At 39.9% G+C, this 21,378-nt stretch overlaps 1 protein-coding gene across 1 annotated transcript in view; it reads left to right on the forward strand.

Annotated features, from left to right (window-relative positions):
- Positions 1-5,108: 5,108 nt before the first annotated feature.
- The window catches only part of LOC306932019 (transmembrane protease serine 5-like), a gene marked incomplete at its 5' end in the record, with an annotated part of 39,331 nt that continues 23,061 nt past the window's right edge, over positions 5,109-21,378 (forward strand). The window contains 1 exon segment of the mRNA XM_079513724.1: positions 5,109-5,307. Coding sequence (XP_079369850.1) covers positions 5,109-5,307 — 199 coding nt within the window.

Raw genomic sequence — 21,378 nt, forward strand, 5'->3', positions numbered from 1 at the left:
AGGGGCTGATAGTGTGATGTCACTATTACTGTTTTTTTCATTGGCACGTTTGACTGTCAAGGTTTCAACCACCAGGAAGAAACCCTAAATACAAAGGGAAGACATCATTGCACATAACAACCACACCAAGGGGTCTAATGAAGTACTGTCACCTCATAGACACATGCACAATTGGAAAAAGTACAAAAATCACGGCACTCCATCTTTAAGGATGTACATGTGGGAGAGGAGCACTATAGTTGGCTAGTTATTTAGTAATATAGATCCCATATGCTGGACAGGCAGGAACCTGATTGGTGTGTGCCAGTCCCATAGCCTTGAGGGACAATAATTGCTCTGCTCTGATTATTAATATACAAACATTACATGGTTGTCTTTGACCAATCTGGGGGGGGAAAGGTGTGTGTGTGTGTGTGTGTGTATGGCAACATGCACAAGAAATATGATGCTGAATTCTGGTATGTATTATGTGAGGACAGACACACAGACAGGGTTCATCTCCTGGCGGAGATAATAAATAAACACATACTTACACAGACACACACACACACACACACACACACACACACACACACACACACACACACACACACACACACACACACACACACACACACACACACACACACACACACACACACACACACACACACACACACACACACACACACACACATTTGTAGCTGTATCTCTAATGAATATGATCAGAGTCAATGCCACAATGGTCATAGTTTCTGACATATATGTAGCAGCTTCACAAGAGAGTGCTAAAGTATTAAACCTGATCCTCTGCGATCGTTAAGAGTAGAGGCTGAAAAACAATTCCACCAAGACTTGATTAAAATAAGTGACATTTCCTTCCTTAATCTCCTGTGCATTTGTCTGCTGTTGAGTTTGAAGTTGTTTATTTTCTGCATGTTTTACTTGAATGACAGCCATGTTTTGACCTCATATGCTTGATCTCATTAACTGCCTTTTTTTCTTGCAGTGGGTGTATTTTCTTTCTGGGTGTTGTTTTCTTTCTTTTTTTCAGGTAGTACGCTCACACAAGATTGCAGTCTATTGCAATATAACAGGTCTTGCTATTTATATCTTGAGTTTTGTTACCAAATAATTATGTGCTGATTTTCATCACCCAGGCTGTATCTCTTGGGTTGTTTTGTAGTAGAGCAAGCTCTACCATACCTCTCACGTTTTCCTTGTTTCAATTTCAACACATACCCAGCAGAGTGTATTTAAGGAGTACAAATTCAAAGAGCCCCAATCTGGCTAGATGTTTTTAAATCATTAACTATATATGTCTTATCACGGAAGCAGAAGTTTCTATGAGATAGACTTGAGGAAAATGTGAAAACAAAATGTTTATTTTTTTTTCTTCTATTTCTTTTTTTTTTACAAACATTAAAGAAAATTGTGACATGGAATGACTATAAGCAGGTCATTGTCAGTCGTAGTGTAGCTGTTATGTACAAACTGTCATGGTATCTTATCCTTCATGTGAGCCTAACATAGGCCTTATAGTTTTAAATATGTTGTATTTTTGTATTACAGTAATTTGCAATGTGTTTACATTTGGTATGATTTGAGAAACATCTTAATGTGTGTTTTATAAGTCTCTTATTTGATTGAGATCCCTCCCGTGTGCCTCTTTTATAAATAGAGCATTGATGTGCTTGAGTACATGGGTTCGTGCTGTTGGTAGATGTTTCTGGGTGTTTGTTTATTGTTAATTAAAGATAGACTGCCATGTAGATTCATTGTCTGAACATTGCAACTTGGAGGCAACATACTGTGATAGTGAGTGATACTCTGATGCAAGTTCCAAGCAATTTTGTTGTAAAAGTAGACGCTTCTCTCAAAAATATTCCCTTCAAAGTGACATTGGACTGAGACATTAGGATGATTAGTAAAATCCTCTGTGTTAATTTAACTCTGAATAGTGTAGAGCGGTTCCATTTGTGCACTCTTTGGAGTTAAATTAAGGATTTTACTTTGTATGACAAACCTTGGCATCTATGGGCATTTCTAATGCCTTCTGAAATAGCCAACAACGCTCAGTGCCATCAAAACACATTTCAATGTATCTATTCTACATGAACATGCACTATAAATGGAATTCCTCGGTGGACCAAAAGAAACAGAGCACTTTTGTTGATAATATGTTTTCTTTGATCTTTCTATGTTGTGATAATGCAGATGTCCTTTTATTTGATGTGTTCTTGAAGGATGTGATTAGCGTCGTTTAGATTATGTCTGTCTACCTCAGGACCAGATCAAGGCTTGAGCTGGTATCCAATCAGGGTTGTTCTTCTTGCCATGTGTGCAGTAAAGTCCCTCTTCATTACAGCTTTGTAACAGTGTGTGAAAGTGTTTTCTCAGTGTGAATTCAGGCACAACTCTGTACGCGCCAGTGTTCTGTGGCATGGTAAAAAAAAAATGAATAAAACAATTTACTATTTTATGCTCCTTTTATCTTTGCTCGTTGCTTCGGTTTTAGGACATGGACATGCATTATGCAGTCTTCATCCTCATGGCTTGAGAGTCAAGACCCAAAGAAGGGAAAGGGACAGCTTCTCTTTACAATAATGTCCCTGGGCTCAAACATCTTATAGTATAATCATAATGTACACTAGTATAGTACCTCTGAGGACAGCAGCGCATTAAATGCAGGGGTCATCCCTGTTCCCCCACCCTGGGCAAGACCATAGAGTATATAAAGGATAGAGACCGAACTGGAGCACTAGCCCCGCCCCCAAGCTATTCATTTCGATGAAGTTGCTCAGTGGCGTTTTGAAGCACCCGGAAGACTGCCAGAAGTACCTCCTCCGGACCTCAAATTTGAGGTCCGGGGTGACGTAGGGAGTGATGGTCCTACGTGTCCGTGCACGGGTCCGCCTGCAGTCCTTCCTCTTACCACTAGGGCCCAGAGCTTCAACGTTGGAGCGCCTCACTGGCCCCCTGGGCAAGACCAAGGACTGTCTAAAGAGGACGAGACGCGAAGACCATACGGGCGACGCCATGTTGCTCCATGGTGCTCCATGGAAGGAAAGAAACATGCGCAGTTGAGACCAAGGAAGCTGAACGCGGAAGTGTTGGCTGCATATAGCCCATTGCGCATGTTTCTTTCCTTCCATGGAGCACCATAAGCAACATGGCGTCGCCCGTAGGCCTACGGTCTTCGTGTCTCGTCCTCTTTAGACAGTCCTTGGGCAAGACCTACGCTGAAAAGACAATCAGCGGAAGTTGCGGGATTTTAGCGGAAGTATCGCCCAAGGAAATGACGTTGATGCTTTACAAATCAGTTTACATTCTCCGCAAATGAAACAAGTGTTGTGATTGGTCGGGAAAATATCGTATCCGGGGGAAATACATCTGACTGATGTTCCGGAGGATACATCCGCCGATAGCTTCTCTGCCTTACGTTGTGACCAGGCTCTTCTTTTCGCAGATAAGTAAGCCTGGGACCGAGGCTACTGTTCCCCAGGTTCTATGTTCCCCAGGTTCTATGTTCCCCACTCCTCCAGCCCCCCCAAAAAGGTTCTATGTTCCCCGCTCAACCAAAAAGAGGTTCTATGTTCCCCACTCAAAAATGTTCCCCATTATGGCTCTGCACTCAACCAAAAAAGGTTCTACAGCATGTTCCCCACTCAACCATAGGAGGTGGCTGGACAGTCCGCCTACCAGTGACATCATCAACAGGGCTTTCTATTCATGGAACGTCATTAAGGAAGGCATTGTTCTCACGCTAATACAAATACTATTTGATTGATTGAATAGTTTATTAGACAGAGATGTAAAAACAGCAACAGAGTACAGTCAAACATTTAGTCCAAAAGGGATGGCACCAAAAAAACAAATACAAAAATCCTCGTTTCCATTTAGGCCCTATGCAATCAATTCATAAACATGACATGAAGAATAACGACAAAATTCATCACAGGAAAAAATAAAATACTATGTACAGAGTGGGGGGGGGGTCCACCTTAGGGAGAAGTGATCATTTCCTCTTCCTTAATTGGGCCTGCTGAAAGGTGATTACTGCATGTTTTTTGTGAGGGTACCTACCCTAGGGGACACGGGGAGAACATGCAAACTCCACACAGAAAGGCCCTTTCGCCAACCCCGCCTCGGGTATGGGCACTGATGTAATGTTTGCTTTAAGCATTCCGCACCGTGATGTCATGTGACAGCCAAGTCTATGGGCTTTTCATGTTTGTCTTATTCATGCCCCTGAGACATCATGTGGCAGCCAGGTCTACTGACTTTGTGATTTTTTAATTAATCAAATGGGGAACATAGAACCTAAATAGCTAAATGGGGAACATAGAACCTTTTTTAGTTGAGTGGGGAACATAGAACCTTTTTTATAGTTGAGTGGGGAACATAGAACTCTGGGAACATAGAACCTTTTTTGGGTAAGCAAGGAACATTCTTGCGGGGTAAGTGGGGAACATAGAACCTTGGGAACATAGAACCTGGGGAACTCGGAGCCCCCCACCACCACACGTATAATATGTACTTTTTGGTCAGAAAGGGCTTGTTTTCACCGGACGGAAAATTATCCTATGAGGTTTTTCTCTTGACAATATCGGTAGAGGGCGCAGTGGAGTAACTAAAAGTATTTTTTGTCCTTTCTGGACAAAAAGTACATATTATACGTGTGGTGCTCAGAGTGCGTCCACTAAGGAAAGTAGGCTTTCTAATTACACAACCCGTCTTTGTATTGGTGAGTAGGTAAAACGTTCTTTATATTCTCGCTACAGAAGAGAGGCTGGTCTGCATTTCATGCGAGAGCTAGACGCCATCGGTCCCATAGCCTTAATACAGGGCAGAATTAGCATTAGGGCTATGGACCAGAGCTAACTCTCCCCATGCCTTCGGCCTGGTGGAGACAAATAGCCTATAGGTTAATAGGCTGCAGTACCCAAAATGGACCCTAGGTGGTAGTGAATTATTACTTTGATGAAAATATTATTACCGTACTTATTACAATCAGTAATTTGTAAGATTACATTTTAAAAGTAGTAGCAACGACTCCACTAGTGTAAAAGAAAATGATGCTTCTGAGCCCAGTAGCTCATGCCACAAACCGATCCAGTCCCTTGGGGATGTCCTCTGTGATGCTGAGTGGCATCCAACTGGAGCCATTCCATGGTTGTAACCTGGCAGCACTGCCCCAGATGAAGCTGCATGTGCAGTTTTTTATTCCAGATGTGAATGAAGATGAGACACACTACATCTGGCATGTCTCTTTGTTCCTGGCTTGCTCCTGCATGTGGCAGCAGAATTACAGGGACTCCCTCCCTGGCGAGACACTGCAAAATAGAACACAATTCTCTTCATTTCAACTACATTTACCATGTGTTTGTGTTTCTATGATTTAGCACCAAAGGCCTCAGAGGTTGTAACAGCTTGTGTTGGTTGATGGTACAATCGGTTATTGAATTACCTGTGAACTGTGCATTGTACATGTAATGATATTGGCGGAAGAAACCACCTAACTCCAAAATATTCATTTTTCAGGAAATGTAAAATATATTTTTTTTAGGAAATTAATAAAACCTTATATTTTGAAGAGTTGGTCTTGTGACTTTGTGACTGTGAGTTGGTGTTGTGACTTTATATATTGTCAATTATTTGCATGAGAGGGAGGAGTTAGTTGCTTTTTATTACTTTCCATTGGTTTAATATTTTCGAAACAACACACAGACGTGTTCAATAACACTTATTTATGAAAAATAAATCAAAAACCCATGACACACGCACGCACACACGCACGCACACTCTCTCAGTCACATTAATGCGTTGGCCTTTCTGTAGACTCAAGTGAGCAAAACAAGCAGTACAGATGGTGTTAAATGTATGCCTCAGGGCAGGGCAATTTAACAATAGATGGTGAAGAGAGTGCTTCAATGCAAGATTTGTAAGTCTGATGCTGATCAGGATTTTAGATCAAGTCCTACAGTACATCCACAAATGGCGAAAATACACCAAAAAGTATTTTGGTACAAATTACAAATACCTTGTCAGAAATGTATACAAAAAAAAAATCTTGTACAAAAACGTATGCAATGATTATTGAATCCATATAGAACTAAAAACCATCGCATGGATGCACCTGGGACGTATCCTCAGTGATGTATCCCAAGGTCATCAGGGTTTCGGGTCACCGTGGAACTACTCCGGAACTACTCTGCCGGGATTGGGAGGTACGATTTTGGCGCGCCTATACGTCTCACCAGGTCCACTCCTGCTCTCACCAGATCCAGGACCTGTGCATTCACCAGACTCCCAGCACCAGACACTTCATTCAGGAGTGGTGGATTCTTGATCCGCTATGGCTCCACCTGAGCAACGGTGTTGCTGCAGGCTCCGCTTGCGGCTTGAATGGGCCTACTAAAGGCCTCACCAAGGGTTTGTTGGGCTTCCTCCTCACGGAGGACACAGGCTGGGGCGCTAACCCATACCGCTCCCGGGTGCCGTCTACATTCCGGCTGTCATCCGTCTCTCCGGTAGTCACCAGACTGTTCCTGGTTGTTGCGTAGTCTATTCCTATGAGTCACTATAAATAGAATAACTAGAACTAAAAAACATTGCATGGATGCACCTGGGACGTATCCTCAGTGATGTATCCCAATAAAACAATATAAATATTTCTACATTCCGGCTGTAGATTATTGCCAAATATAAAATGTATTGCCTATGTAAGATTTCTTATTTTTTAAATAAAATATTTTGTCCCATAATTTTGTAACCCATTGTTTTTCACCCGTGCCAATTGCCTAAACTGTAATCCTGGGCGCTACTCTACCTCTGCCAACCTGGGGAGAGCACAGAACTGAGCCCATGCTTCCTTCAATGCATGAGGAGTGAGCAGACCGCTTCTTATCACCTGACAGGGGCGAGTTTCCCTTTTTTTTACACAGTAAGTCGACAGGAAATGAGGAGAGAGATGTGGGGAAGAAAGACACACAGCAAAGTTTGTCGGGATCGGGAGTCGGGACTCGAACCCATGACACTCTGTCAGGCTAGATTGTGTGGGTATACTACTCTAGGGGACACAGGGAGAACATGCAAACTACACACAGAAAGGCCCTTTTGCCAACCCCAGCTAGTGTATGGGTGTTGATGACGCGGAGGAGAGAACATGCCCAGCGTCCCCGGCTTGAATCGAACCCAGAACCTTCTAGCTGTGAGGTGACAGCGCTACCGCCACCATGCCCCTATGTAAGAATTTCTAAGAATAAATGGATCGTACAAGCAGATTGTTTTTCATGGTGTTTGGAGCAGGCAGCCAACATGTTTACCACTGTGTGTGAGAGCGCAGGCCAGAGAGAACTTCATTGTTATCATTGATAAGCAGTATGGCATCCCACTGAGCAATAGTCTGCTATTAGACGTCTGTCTAAAAATGGGTTAACTGGTCTAAAAATGAAAGTTTTTTAGTGGTCTAAACTTAGCTTAGATGTTGATTAGCAGTTTTTTAAACGTCTATAGTATAGACGTTGAAAAGGACATTGTTTCAACGTCTAATCTAAGCCTAGACCGCTAAAAGAAACTTTCATTTTTAGACCATTTATAATCCATATTTAGACACTAGACAGCCATTTAGACGTATTTTAGACATCTAATAGCCTGAATAATGCTCAGTGGGATGAGACTGAATGAATGCACAATCCTACACAGAGCTGCCTTTACACCTGTACTTCACAGACACCAGGATACTGTTCATGATACTGACACCAGGATATTGACCAGTTAGCAGCTCGCAAGATGGCAGCGGTGTGCATAAGGTCAATTGCAAGTTGCTGTACTCTGTTGTCAACCCTAGTGGGCAGGGGTGAGATAGGTTCTGGGAGTAGGGCCAAGTCATATAGCCTGACCAGTTTGTTTTGGGAAGTCTGGAGCCGCTTGTTTTAATTAAGCGGGCCTGGTACCAAGAAGTGCATGCATAGTCGAAGAAACCTTGTATGAGGGCTCCTGTTAGTTAGGGTCTTCAAGGTGTTTTTGTTGACCAGTGAGGAGATCCTGTACACTACAGGAATCTGGTTCTTTGGTCACCAGAACGATTTGCCTTCAGGATGGAACCTACTGTAGGTATAGTGGTAATTTCATCTTTACGTGTGATAATATTGTCACTACTGTAAGCCGTCGGCCTTGCTGAGATTACTATTTGATCAAAAGAGAATGGATTCAGTTTTTCCCAGGTGTAAGGATAGTTTGTTATCAGCAAGCCAGGTGCAGATTCTACTGAGTTCAGAGCTGAGGGCCTTTTCAACCTGCAGTTTGTTCCTGTCTGAGACCAGAAGTGCAGAGTCATCCGCGAACAGGAACAAGTTGCAGTCACTGTTGTGATTTGGATGACCATCTACTGTATAAGGTCTCTAGAAGTCTCCATCATTCTAAACCTTGGGGTGGTGCGGATGAGGATCAGTCGAGTCGCAGGCACGGAGAACATATGCCAACACAATGAAGTATATATCTTCTGAAGTTTATTACACACACAGCGAATTAGGCTGTATACAGTAAGAACAGTGGATCTATGACAGCCCTAGCAGATTATGGAAACAAAGAATGAGCAGGAGCCAGGAACAAGCATGCATCTCATCTCATATTGCACATACAGTCAGTCCCTCCGATACAGTAGTAGTGGACAATCATCGTGTTATCAATATGCTTATGCAGATAAGTGTTTTGTCACTGAGTCAGGCAGCTGAGGTCATAAATCATAACAGTCACAAGCTGATGTCATGTCAGTTACATGGTATCAGGTACGGTCGCTCGGTCCTAAACCATCTCGCCCCTCAATCTTTTCCGCCGACCGCTCGGTTCTTGAGAATAAGGTTAGAAATAAGTTTAGGTTCACCAGAGCCAGAGCCATAGAGTAAGACAGAGTTATGACATTGAGGGGGCAGAAAACAGCCTGGTCACGTGGTTCATGTACTCGCACGAGCCCATAGACTCCAATGCATTCCGTAAACTGGCCCCATAAAAGAGACTGGCCCCATGAAGTGAACGGAGTTGTCATAACTCTGTCTTACTCTATGGCTCTGACCTTTTGTTCTGGTTCCTCATGACATTGAAGCAGCGTCAATAATTTAACTGATACTATTGACATAATTGCCAATAATTACTGATGTCATCCAAATAGTGAAATGGCAACGGATTGGCTGAACCAATATCGGTCAGGCTCTACTTCTCGTATCTGGATTTCCCCTGCTACTCCCAAATGTAATCTAATAATAATAATAATAATGAATTGCATTTTTATGGCGCTTTTCTATGCACTACGTGCCTACTCAAAGCGCTTACAATGGTTCATTCATTCATACATAATCTGACAAACTTCAGGTGTCAACCGGCAAGTCTTCTCTAACAGCAGGTAAAAACACAGATAGATTGTGAACTGTATGAGTTTTAGGAAACTTAAACGGTGCCCTACCCATTTCAAATCCTGAATGTGCAAAATAATGATGATCTGCTCTTTAATCCCACCCCACCTTCAATCCGAAGCCTCGCTCAGTAGAGTAGCAGATTGAATGGGAGCCAGCGATAATGTAATCTCCTCCGTTTAATTAGAGTGAGCATGGTGGGCAGATAAAGCAAACCACATTACCCACCATCTGGCAGGGTACAGCTCTTCTCTTACCCACCCTCGCCATCATTAGGCTGTACAAGACAAGATGCAAACGTACATGCCAGCTATTTATTCATCCTGCATGTCAAACTCGATATAGACACTGCGACCTGCCTCTAATACTGTATTCTGATGCATTATTCAATAATGCAATAATGATAATGCAAGGATTATTGCATTAAAGCCTTACTGGGTAATTTCCCTGCTGGTCACTGCCATCATTGCAGGTCTTCCGTTCATTCTTGTACTTACCAGGAGCTCTTAATTGATCCCTGAACTTCAAAGTGTAATATGGTGTTGGCAAACAGTTTGACTGTCAGATAATTTGCGATTAACAATTGAATTGTTTTTTTAGCCTTATAAATAAAATGTACGTACACTTCTGTTTGGCTTTTAGGCTCCGCACACAAACATTCCACATAGGGCAGATCTAGATATAACAAATAACTTCAATGTTTTAAACAGTGTGTGCTTGTAGATCTACTATTTCCGCTATTTTTGAAAAATGCTTGAAACTACGTTAACATTTTTTCAACATGGAAATGATTATGATAATTATGACGATTATGCAAAATAATTGCGATGACCTCAAATGATTGTGATTAGGCTATTATGTAGGCTACTACTGGTAAGTGTGACAGGCCTAGATGTGACAGTATTTGCAGCTGAATGACTATTGGTGCTTTCAAAAGATAATTAGTGTTCACAATGAAAATATTAGTATAATTACACTCAGGGTTAACGGGCTACAGAACCCAACTCAAAGTAAATTAATAACAAAAATTAAAGGAGAAACTGGTACTCAGTGGAGGATCTCAGTGTAGGGATAATGGATATATATAAGTGAGAAGATAGCTGTGTAAAGGAAAACAGGTGAAACTGAACTTTGTACGAATGACATGTGTGTATGCTGTAGAGCCGGATGGGGGCACGGGCGGGGGTGTTCGGGGGTGTGCTTCTGTTCGTGTATTTGTTTGGCTTTCTGTAATTGCTCATGTTATTATTGCTGTTGATGTAACGTTTGTTGCTAATGATATTATTGTTAATACTTTTCTTTCCCGTTACAAATGAAAGTCTGTTCATCCTGATAATAATACTGGAAATGAATCTACGACATATCAATGTGTAAAAAACATGGACTTTACCGATCATCTGAGAACTTTGTGAAGGACTGAAGCCACCTTAGTATATAGGAAGTGGATGACTTGTATAACAGTATAACAAATAACAACTGAAATGTAACATATATATATATTGAACTGTGATGCCCGAGATAACCTGCCTAACAGAAGAATAAAAAATAAAGTATAAAGTATAAAAAAAGATAATTAGTGGATGTGATGAACCAACAGGTGTTCATTTCACTAAGCTAGAAAATACTAACCAGTAAGACGGCCTGAGGGCCAGAAGCTGAAACTACAGGTCAGGGAATGCCCATATATGGACCCTTTTTAGTTACAAAAAGTGTGCTAATGACCCCTTTTTTATGCGGCACGTGCTAATAAAAAGTATTTAAAATATTGCTTTGATGCTCATAAATTATATTATCCTTAGGAAGTAGTAAGTTCATTTTTATTAGCATAGGGCATACATTCCATAGGGCTATGACATTCCATGAGAGAAAAGTACTGCCGTAGCAGACAATCCGCAGCACTCCAGGTTCAAACAAAATCCTTCTAGATGCAAGGCTCGAAGATATAATAAATACCATAAATAGAGACTTCTTATTGATACTGTGTAAGATGATAACGGTTGACACCTGTGTTCAATTACTGTTGATTGTATCTCATACATAAATACCACACTTCCTGTTGTCTTGTCACAACGCTGAGGAAGGCCATACAGGCCGAAACACGTACGTTTTCATTCTCAGAGGTAAATAAAATCATGTAAAAGGACATACAATGAGTGCTGGCATTTTCTTCACCTCAACCTATGACATTCCATGGACATATGACATCATCAACTTGCGACAGGAGCAGTTCCTATTGAGTGAAAGATTATTTATTTATGAAAGAAATAAAATATTTAAAGTGGTCTTTTTATTTTAGTTATAGAGGGCAAGTATAATGTTTTAAGGCATATTTGTGTTATTAGCCAGGGATCCTTTTAAGACCAGGATTCATGTTGTAACTCATACGAGACTCTATTAGTAAGGGCATTTTATCAGGTATTTGACAAATCTGGGAACTAAATCGTTACCAAGAAATTTCTTCACCAATGTGTTTCTAAAGGTGTCTAATAGCATGTACTAAAAGTTTGAAATTCAACTCCCGTGGGAAATTGAGTTATTAGCATAATATGCATAATATGCCCATAACATCCTATATAAGGCAAAAAAGTCCAAATTTCATCATTCTTTAAGTAACATGTGACATATGAAACTAGGGTGTTTGCATGATTCTGAATCCATTCCAATGCACAAAAAACACTCCTTGGGCTAAATTAGGCCATATCCACTTGACCAAATGTGCTGACCTCATCACGTTTGTTTGGCCGTTTTCCTCCCAAGGAGTGTTTTTTGTGCAAAACTAATGCTTGGAATGGATTCAGAATCATGCAAACACCCTAGTTTCATATGTCACATGTTACGTAAAGAATGATGAAATTTGGACTTTTTTGCCTTATATAGGATGTTATGGGCATATTATGCATATTATGCTAATAACTCAATTTCCCACGGGAGTTGAATTTCAAACTTTTAGTACATGTTATTAGACACCTTTAGAAACACATTGGTGAAGACATTTCTTGGTAACGATTTAGTTCCCAGATTTGCATAGATTTCTCTTACTATATAGTTGTTCAGTTATTCAAAGCGACTCTCAGATGTTCTCCATCCATCCATCCATCTTCAACCGCTTATCCGTAGTCGGGTCACGGGGGCAACAGCTCCACCAGAGTGCTCCAGACTTCCCTCTCCAGAGCAACATTAGTGACTTCCTCCTGGGGGATTCTGAGACGTTCCAAGGCCAGTGAGTCGACGTGTTTCCTCCAACTGCGCCTTGGTCTGCCCCGGGGTCTCCTCCCAGTGGGACATGCGTTGAGGACCTCCCTAGGGAGACCCCCGAGAGGCATCCTAACCAGATGCCCGAACCCCCTAAGCTGGCTCCTTTCCAGGCGAAGGAGCAGCGGTTCTACTCTGAGTCTCTCTCGTGTGACTGAACTTCTCACCCTATCTCTAAGGGAGATGCCAGCCACCCGTCGAAGAAAACGAATGACTAACTTTATGATGAATTCCTGTTCTGTTCTGTGGCTGATGAAAAGAGGTGGACCATCTTGTAAACAAGTGTAATGCTTTATTGGGTCGTCCACTCACAGTTAGCAGTCTTTGTATTGAGTTGTGCTTGAAATGTACTGTAATTCTGCAAACAATCAATATTTCAATCAATCAATCAATCAATCAATCAAACAAACAAACAAACAAACAAACAAACAAACAAACAAACAATACAACCTAGATTCTCTGTGGGGTTCAGGTCAGGCCAGTTCGGCAGTTTGGCCCACAGTGCCAAAACTACTATAATTGGTGTACTGACCATGGTATTTCTGTGCTTAACTGACCAAGTTAAGCACAGAAAGAGGAAGGTGTCAAGAGGAAGTTGTGAGACATGAGACTCAACAATACAAATTAATTTACGGCTGTTATCAAACAAACCTGGGCTTCCATGACACCTCAACAGGCCACAGGCTGATCACCTCCATGCCATGCCCCATTGTAGCCCAGACAAAGTATTGACTGCATACAGTAGCCTACATTAATATACTTTTCAGATGGTCGACATTTCTCGTTTAAATAATATTTTTTTAGTGGTCTCGTAAAATATTCTAATTTGTTGAGATAGGATTTTTTGATTTTCATGAGCTGATTAAAGGTTGAGGTGAAGAAAATGCCAGCACTCATTGTATGTCCTTTTAACTCCTTTTGCATGATTTTTATGAGCTGATTAAAACAAAAAAAGGGTTTAAATACTACTTGAAAATTAACTTTTCTAATTATTATATTAGAAATATTCTAATTCATTGAGATGGAGCTCTATCTTCTCTCTCTCTCTCTTTCACTCTGCACTCTCTCTCTCTCTCTCGCACGCACGCACGCACGCACGCATGCACGCATGCACGCACGCACGCACCATGTCTTGTTGTGTCCCCATGATAGTATCACACTGGTTCCCCATGTACAGTACAAAGTTTATAAGACATTGCATTTTATGCAATCTACCAGAGCCCTTAGATTCACGGCTCCCTATTCTGAAATCCTTCTGACATTTTCCGTTGCTTGTGTTGTATTGTGTCAAGTATTTGTGACAGAAAAGTATATACAAATCATAAAATACCTATTCACACGAAATTGAGTATAATAAACATCACAATATAGCTGCCACCATCATCTCTTGGTTTACCCTTTATAAAAGGTGCATGTATCCAATGCAGGATATTGTGGTGATTTACATCCACATAATGATATTCGTTGTTTCATACTCACCACCAGATGGAGGCATACACCAGGACTAAAGTAGAAATTAGACCATAAGTTTTAACTGTGTCTAAAAATCAACAGTGCTGCCTTATAGTTCGTGGTTTCAGACAGCATACTATAGTATGTAATTTTTTCATGATTTTGGGGCACTATGTCAGAGCCAGGACTTGAACCTGCGGCCTCCTGATTCCCAGGCAGGCTCTCTGTGATTGCTTTGTACAAAAAGCAAGAAAGATAATGATAGAAGAGCCAGAGACTTGTTTCCATTGTGGTTCATAAGCATTCAAACCTCTAGAGATAAACAACAGCACAAGAAACAACAAATCTCCTGTTATTTTATTTTTTGTGTGTTACTCAAAGGGAAAGGCAAACTGTGTTGTGGCAGGTAGCAAGTAGCTCAGTGACTTAGCACACTAGTTACATGATCTGGAGGTTGTGGGTTCAAACCCCACTCAAATCATTACTTGCCAATATCTGCCATTGAGCCCCATTGTACATTTCTCAAATTTGAAAGCGCTATATTTCTAAAACTATGAAACATTTCAAAGATTCCTTTTCAGGCAAACATGTCCACCGTAAGATGAACCTAAATAGGTTTGAATGGGGTTTCTAGGTGTAAGTATGTAGGACTAGTAGCATGCCAAAGTTTGTGCTATTGCCATTGGGAATGCATTGGGCGTTTAACTTAAATAAGTCAGAAACTACAAAACATTTCAAAGTAAAAAGTTCCAGCATGTGTCTCCACAGAAAGCTGAATTATAAAAAGTGTGAATGGAGTTTCTAGGTGAAAGTGCTTTTTTGACGTGCCAATATCTGCCATTGAGCCCCATTGTAAATGTCTCAAATTTGAAAGCACTATATTTCTAAAACGATGAAACATTTCAAAGATTCCTTTTCAGGCAAACATGTCCACCGTACGATGAACCTAAATAGGTTTGAATGGGGTTTCTAGGTGTAAGTATGTAGGACTAGTAGCATGCCAAAGTTTGTGCTATTGCCATTGGGAATGCATTGGGCGTTTAACTTAAATAACTCAGAAACTACAAAACATTTCAAAGTAAAAAGTTCCAGCATGTGTCTCCACAGAAAGCTGAATTATAAAAAGTGTGAATGGAGTTTCTAGGTGAAAGTGCTTTTTTGACGTGCCAATATCTGCCATTGAGCCCCATTGTAAATGTCTCAAATTTGAAAGCAATATATTTCTAAAACGATGAAACATTTCAAAGATTCCTTTTCAGGCAAACATGTCCACCGTAAGATGAACCTAAATAGGTTTGAATGGGGTTTCTAGGTGTAAGTATGTAGGACTAGTAGCATGCCAAAGTTTGTGCTATTGCCATTGGGAATGCATTGGGCGTTTAACTTAAATAACTCAGAAACTACAAAACATTTCAAAGTAAAAAGTTCCAGCATGTGTCTCCACAGTAAGCTGAATTATAAAACGTGTGAATGGAGTTTCTAGGTGAAAGTGATTTTGACGTGCCACTATCTGCCATTATAAATTTCTCACATTTAAAGCACTATATTTCTAAAACTATGAAACATTTCAAAGATTCCTTTTCAGGCAAACATGTCCACCGTAAGATGAACCTAAATAGGTTTGAATGGGGATTCTAGGTGTAAGTATGTAGGACTAGTAGCATGCCAAAGTTATAATCTTTTTCGGACGGCATACTATAGCATGTCGTTTTTCGTGATTTTGGACTATTTGAAAAAAAGATGAAAATCATGAAAAAACGACATACTATAGTTCATGGTTTCGGACGGCATACTATAGCATGTCGTTTTTCATGATTTTGGAGGATTTGAAAAAAAGATGAAAATCATGAAAAAACTACATACTATAGTCCATGGTTTGTCATATTTTCATGATTTTGGGACACTATGTCAGAGGCAGGACTTGAACCTGCAGCCTCCTGATTCCCAGGCAGGCTCTGTACCCAGTGAGCCACTGTGCATGCTGTTCTTAAAAGGCCGAATAGATAATGACAGAAGAGCCAGAGACTTGTTTCCATTGTGGTTCATAAACATTCGAACGTCTAGAGATAAACAACAGCAAAAGAAACAATAGACAAATCTCCTGTTATTTTATTTTTTGTATTTTATTTTTGTATCAATGTTGTACTCAAAGGGAACAGCAGACTGTGTTGTTGCGGGTAGCAAGATCAGTGACTTAGCACACTGCCTGCATGACCTGGAGATTGTGGGTTCAAACCCCACTCAAATCTTTACTTGCCAAAATCTGCCATTGACCCCCATTCTGAAGTAGCATGCCAAAGTTTGTGCTATTGCCATTGGGAATGCATTGGGCGTTTAACTTAAATAAGTCAGAAACTACAAAACATTTCAAAGTAAAAAGTTCCAGCATGTGTCTCCACAGAAAGCTGAATTATAAAAAGTGTGAATGGAGTTTCTAGGTGAAAGTGCTTTTTTGACGTGCCAATATCTGCCATTGAGCCCCATTGTAAATGTCTCAAATTTGAAAGCACTATATTTCTAAAACGATGAAACATTTCAAAGATTCCTTTTCAGGCAAACATGTCCACCGTAAGATGAACCTAAATAGGTTTGAATGGGGTTTCTAGGTGTAAGTATGTAGGACTAGTAGCATAACAAAGTTTGTGCTATTGCCATTGGGAATGCATTGGGCGTTTAACTTAAATAACTCAGAAACTACAAAACATTTCAAAGTAAAAAGTTCCAGCATGTGTCTCCACAGAAAGCTGAATTATAAAAAGTGTGAATGGAGTTCCTAGGTGAAAGTGCTTTTTTGACGTGCCAATATCTGCCATTGAGCCCCATTGTAAATGTCTCAAATTTGAAAGCACTATATTTCTAAAACGATGAAACATTTCAAAGATTCCTTTTCAGGCAAACATGTCCACCGTAAGATGAACCTAAATAGGTTTGAATGGGGTTTCTAGGTGTAAGTATGTAGGACTAGTAGCATAACAAAGTTTGTGCTATTGCCATTGGGAATGCATTGGGCGTTTAACTTAAATAACTCAGAAACTACAAAACATTTCAAAGTAAAAAGTTCCAGCATGTGTCTCCACAGAAAGCTGAATTATAAAAAGTGTGAATGGAGTTTCTAGGTGAAAGTGCTTTTTTGACGTGCCAATATCTGCCATTGAGCCCCATTGTAAATGTCTCAAATTTGAAAGCACTATATTTCTAAAACGATGAAACATTTCAAAGATTCCTTTTCAGGCAAACATGTCCACCGTAAGATGAACCTAAATAGGTTTGAATGGGGTTTCTAGGTGTAAGTATGTAGGACTAGTAGCATGCCAAAGTTTGTGCTATTGCCATTGGGAATGCATTGGGCGTTTAACTTAAATAACTCAGAAACTACAAAACATTTCAAAGTAAAAAGTTCCAGCATGTGTCTCCACAGTAAGCTGAATTATAAAACGTGTGAATGTAGTTTCTAGGTGAAAGTGATTTTGACGTGCCACTATCTGCCATTATACATTTCTCACATTTAAAGCACTATATTTCTAAAACTATGAAACATTTCAAAGATTCCTTTTCAGGCAAACATGTCCACCGTAAGATGAACCTAAATAGGTTTGAATGGGGATTCTACGTGTAAGTATGTAGAACTAGTAGCATGCCAAAGTTATATACTTTTTCGGACGGCATACTATAGCATGTCGTTTTTCGTGATTTTGGACTATTTGAAAAAAAGATGAAAATCATGAAAAAACGACATACTATAGTTCATGGTTTCGGACGGCATACTATAGCATGTCGTTTTTCATGATTTTGGAGGATTTGAAAAAAAGATGAAAATCATGAAAAAACTACATACTATAGTCCATGGTTTGTCATATTTTCATGATTTTGGGACACTATGTCAGAGGCAGGACTTGAACCTGCAGCCTCCTGATTCCCAGGCAGGCTCTGTACCCAGTGAGCCACTGTGCATGCTGTTCTTAAAAGGCTGAGTAGATAATGACAGAAGAGCCAGAGAGTTGTTTCCATTGTGGTTCATAAACATTCGAACGTCTAGAGATAAACAACAGCAAAAGAAACAATAGACAAATCTCCTGTTATTTTATTTTTTGTATTTTATTTTTGTATCAATGTTGTACTCAAAGGGAACAGCAGACTGTGTTGTGGCAGGTAGCAAGTAGATCAGTGATTTAGCACACTGGCTGCATGACCTGGAGATTGTGGGTTCAAACCCCACTCAAATCTTTACTTGCCAAAATCTGCCATTGACCCCCATTCTGAAGTAGCATGCCAAAGTTTGTGCTATTGCCATTGGGAATGCATTGGGCGTTTAACTTAAATAACTCAGAAACTACAAAACATTTCAAAGTAAAAAGTTCCAGCATGTGTCTCCACAGAAAGCTGAATTATAAAAAGTGTGAATGGAGTTTCTAGGTGAAAGTGCTTTTTTGACGTGCAAATATCTGCCATTGAGCCCCATTGTAAATGTCTCAAATTTGAAAGCACTATATTTCTAAAACGATGAAACATTTCAAAGATTCCTTTTCAGGCAAACATGTCCACCGTAAGATGAACGTAAATAGGTTTGAATGGGGTTTCTAGGTGTAAGTATGTAGGACTAGTAGCATGCCAAAGTTTGTGCTATTGCCATTGGGAATGCATTGGGCGTTTAAGTTAAATAACTCAGAAACTACAAAACATTTCAAAGTAAAAAGGTCCAGCATGTGTCTCCACAGAAAGCTGAATTATAAAAAGTGTGAATGGAGTTTCTAGGTGAAAGTGCTTTTTTGACGTGCCAATATCTGCCATTGAGCCCCATTGTAAATGTCTCAAATTTGAAATCACTATATTTCTAAAACGATGAAACATTTCAAAGATTCCTTTTCAGGCAAACATGTCCACCGTAAGATGAACCTAAATAGGTTTGAATGGGGTTTCTAGGTGTAAGTATGTAGGACTAGTAGCATGCCAAAGTTTGTGCTATTGCCATTGGGAATGCATTGGGCGTTTAACTTAAATAACTCAGAAACTACAAAACATTTCAAAGTAAAAAGTTCCAGCATGTGTCTCCACAGAAAGCTGAATTATAAAAAGTGTGAATGGAGTTTCTAGGTGAAAGTGCTTTTTTGACGTGCCAATATCTGCCATTGAGCCCCATTGTAAATGTCTCAAATTTGAAAGCACTATATTTCTAAAACGATGAAACATTTCAAAGATTCCTTTTCAGGCAAACATGTCCACCGTAAGATGAACCTAAATAGGTTTGAATGGGGTTTCTAGGTGTAAGTATGTAGGACTAGTAGCATAACAAAGTTTGTGCTATTGCCATTGGGAATGCATTGGGCGTTTAACTTAAATAACTCAGAAACTACAAAACATTTCAAAGTAAAAAGTTCCAGCATGTGTCTCCACAGAAAGCTGAATTATAAAAAGTGTGAATGGAGTTCCTAGGTGAAAGTGCTTTTTTGACGTGCCAATATCTGCCATTGAGCCCCATTGTAAATGTCTCAAATTTGAAAGCACTATATTTCTAAAACGATGAAACATTTCAAAGATTCCTTTTCAGGCAAACATGTCCACCGTAAGATGAACCTAAATAGGTTTGAATGGGGTTTCTAGGTGTAAGTATGTAGGACTAGTAGCATAACAAAGTTTGTGCTATTGCCATTGGGAATGCATTGGGCGTTTAACTTAAATAACTCAGAAACTACAAAACATTTCAAAGTAAAAAGTTCCAGCATGTGTCTCCACAGAAAGCTGAATTATAAAAAGTGTGAATGGAGTTCCTAGGTGAAAATGCTTTTTTGACGTGCCAATATCTGCCATTGAGCCCCATTGTAAATGTCTCAAATTTGAAAGCACTATATTTCTAAAACGATGAAACATTTCAAAGATTCCTTTTCAGGCAAACATGTCCACCGTAAGATGAACCTAAATAGGTTTGAATGGGGTTTCTAGGTGTAAGTATGTAGGACTAGTAGCATGCCAAAGTGTGTGCTATTGCCATTGGGAATGCATTGGGCGTTTAACTTAAATAACTCAGAAACTACAAAACATTTCAAAGTAAAAAGTTCCAGCATGTGTCTCCACAGTAAGCTGAATTATAAAACGTGTGAATGGAGTTTCTAGGTGAAAGTGATTTTGACGTGCCACTATCTGCCATTATAAATTTCTCACATTTAAAGCACTATATTTCTAAAACTATGAAACATTTCAAAGATTCCTTTTCAGGCAAACATGTCCACCGTAAGATGAACCTAAATAGGTTTGAATGGGGATTCTAGGTGTAAGTATGTAGGACTAGTAGCATGCCAAAGTTATAATCTTTTTCGGACGGCATACTATAGCATGTCGTTTTTCATGATTTTGGAGGATTTGAAAAAAAGATGAAAATCATGAAAAAACTACATACTATAGTTCATGGTTTCGGACGGCATACTATAGCATGTCGTTTTTCATGATTTTGGAGGATTTGAAAAAAAGATGAAAATCATGAAAAAACTACATACTATAGTCCATGGTTTGTCATATTTTCATGATTTTGGGACACTATGTCAGAGGCAGGACTTGAACCTGCAGCCTCCTGATTCCCAGGCAGGCTCTGTACCCAGTGAGCCACTGTGCATGCTGTTCTTAAAAGGCCGAATAGATAATGACAGAAGAGCCAGAGACTTGTTTCCATTGTGGTTCATAAACATTCGAACGTCTAGAGATAAACAACAGCAAAAGAAACAATAGACAAATCTCCTGTTATTTTATTTTTTGTATTTTATTTTTGTATCAATGTTGTACTCAAAGGGAACAGCAGACTGTGTTGTTGCGGGTAGCAAGTAGATCAGTGACTTAGCACACTGCCTGCATGACCTGGAGATTGTGGGTTCAAACCCCACTCAAATCTTTACTTGCCAAAATCTGCCATTGACCCCCATTCTGAAGTAGCATGCCAAAGTTTGTGCTATTGCCATTGGGAATGCATTGGGCGTTTAACTTAAATAAGTCAGAAACTACAAAACATTTCAAAGTAAAAAGTTCCAGCATGTGTCTCCACAGAAAGCTGAATTATAAAAAGTGTGAATGGAGTTTCTAGGTGAAAGTGCTTTTTTGACGTGCCAATATCTGCCATTGAGCCCCATTGTAAATGTCTCAAATTTGAAAGCACTATATTTCTAAAACGATGAAACATTTCAAAGATTCCTTTTCAGGCAAACATGTCCACCGTACGATGAACCTAAATAGGTTTGAATGGGGTTTCTAGGTGTAAGTATGTAGGACTAGTAGCATGCCAAAGTTTGTGCTATTGCCA

The sequence above is a fragment of the Electrona antarctica genome, assembly GCF_951216825.1.
Source record: "Electrona antarctica genome assembly, chromosome: 11".
NCBI lineage: Eukaryota > Metazoa > Chordata > Actinopteri > Myctophiformes > Myctophidae > Electrona > Electrona antarctica.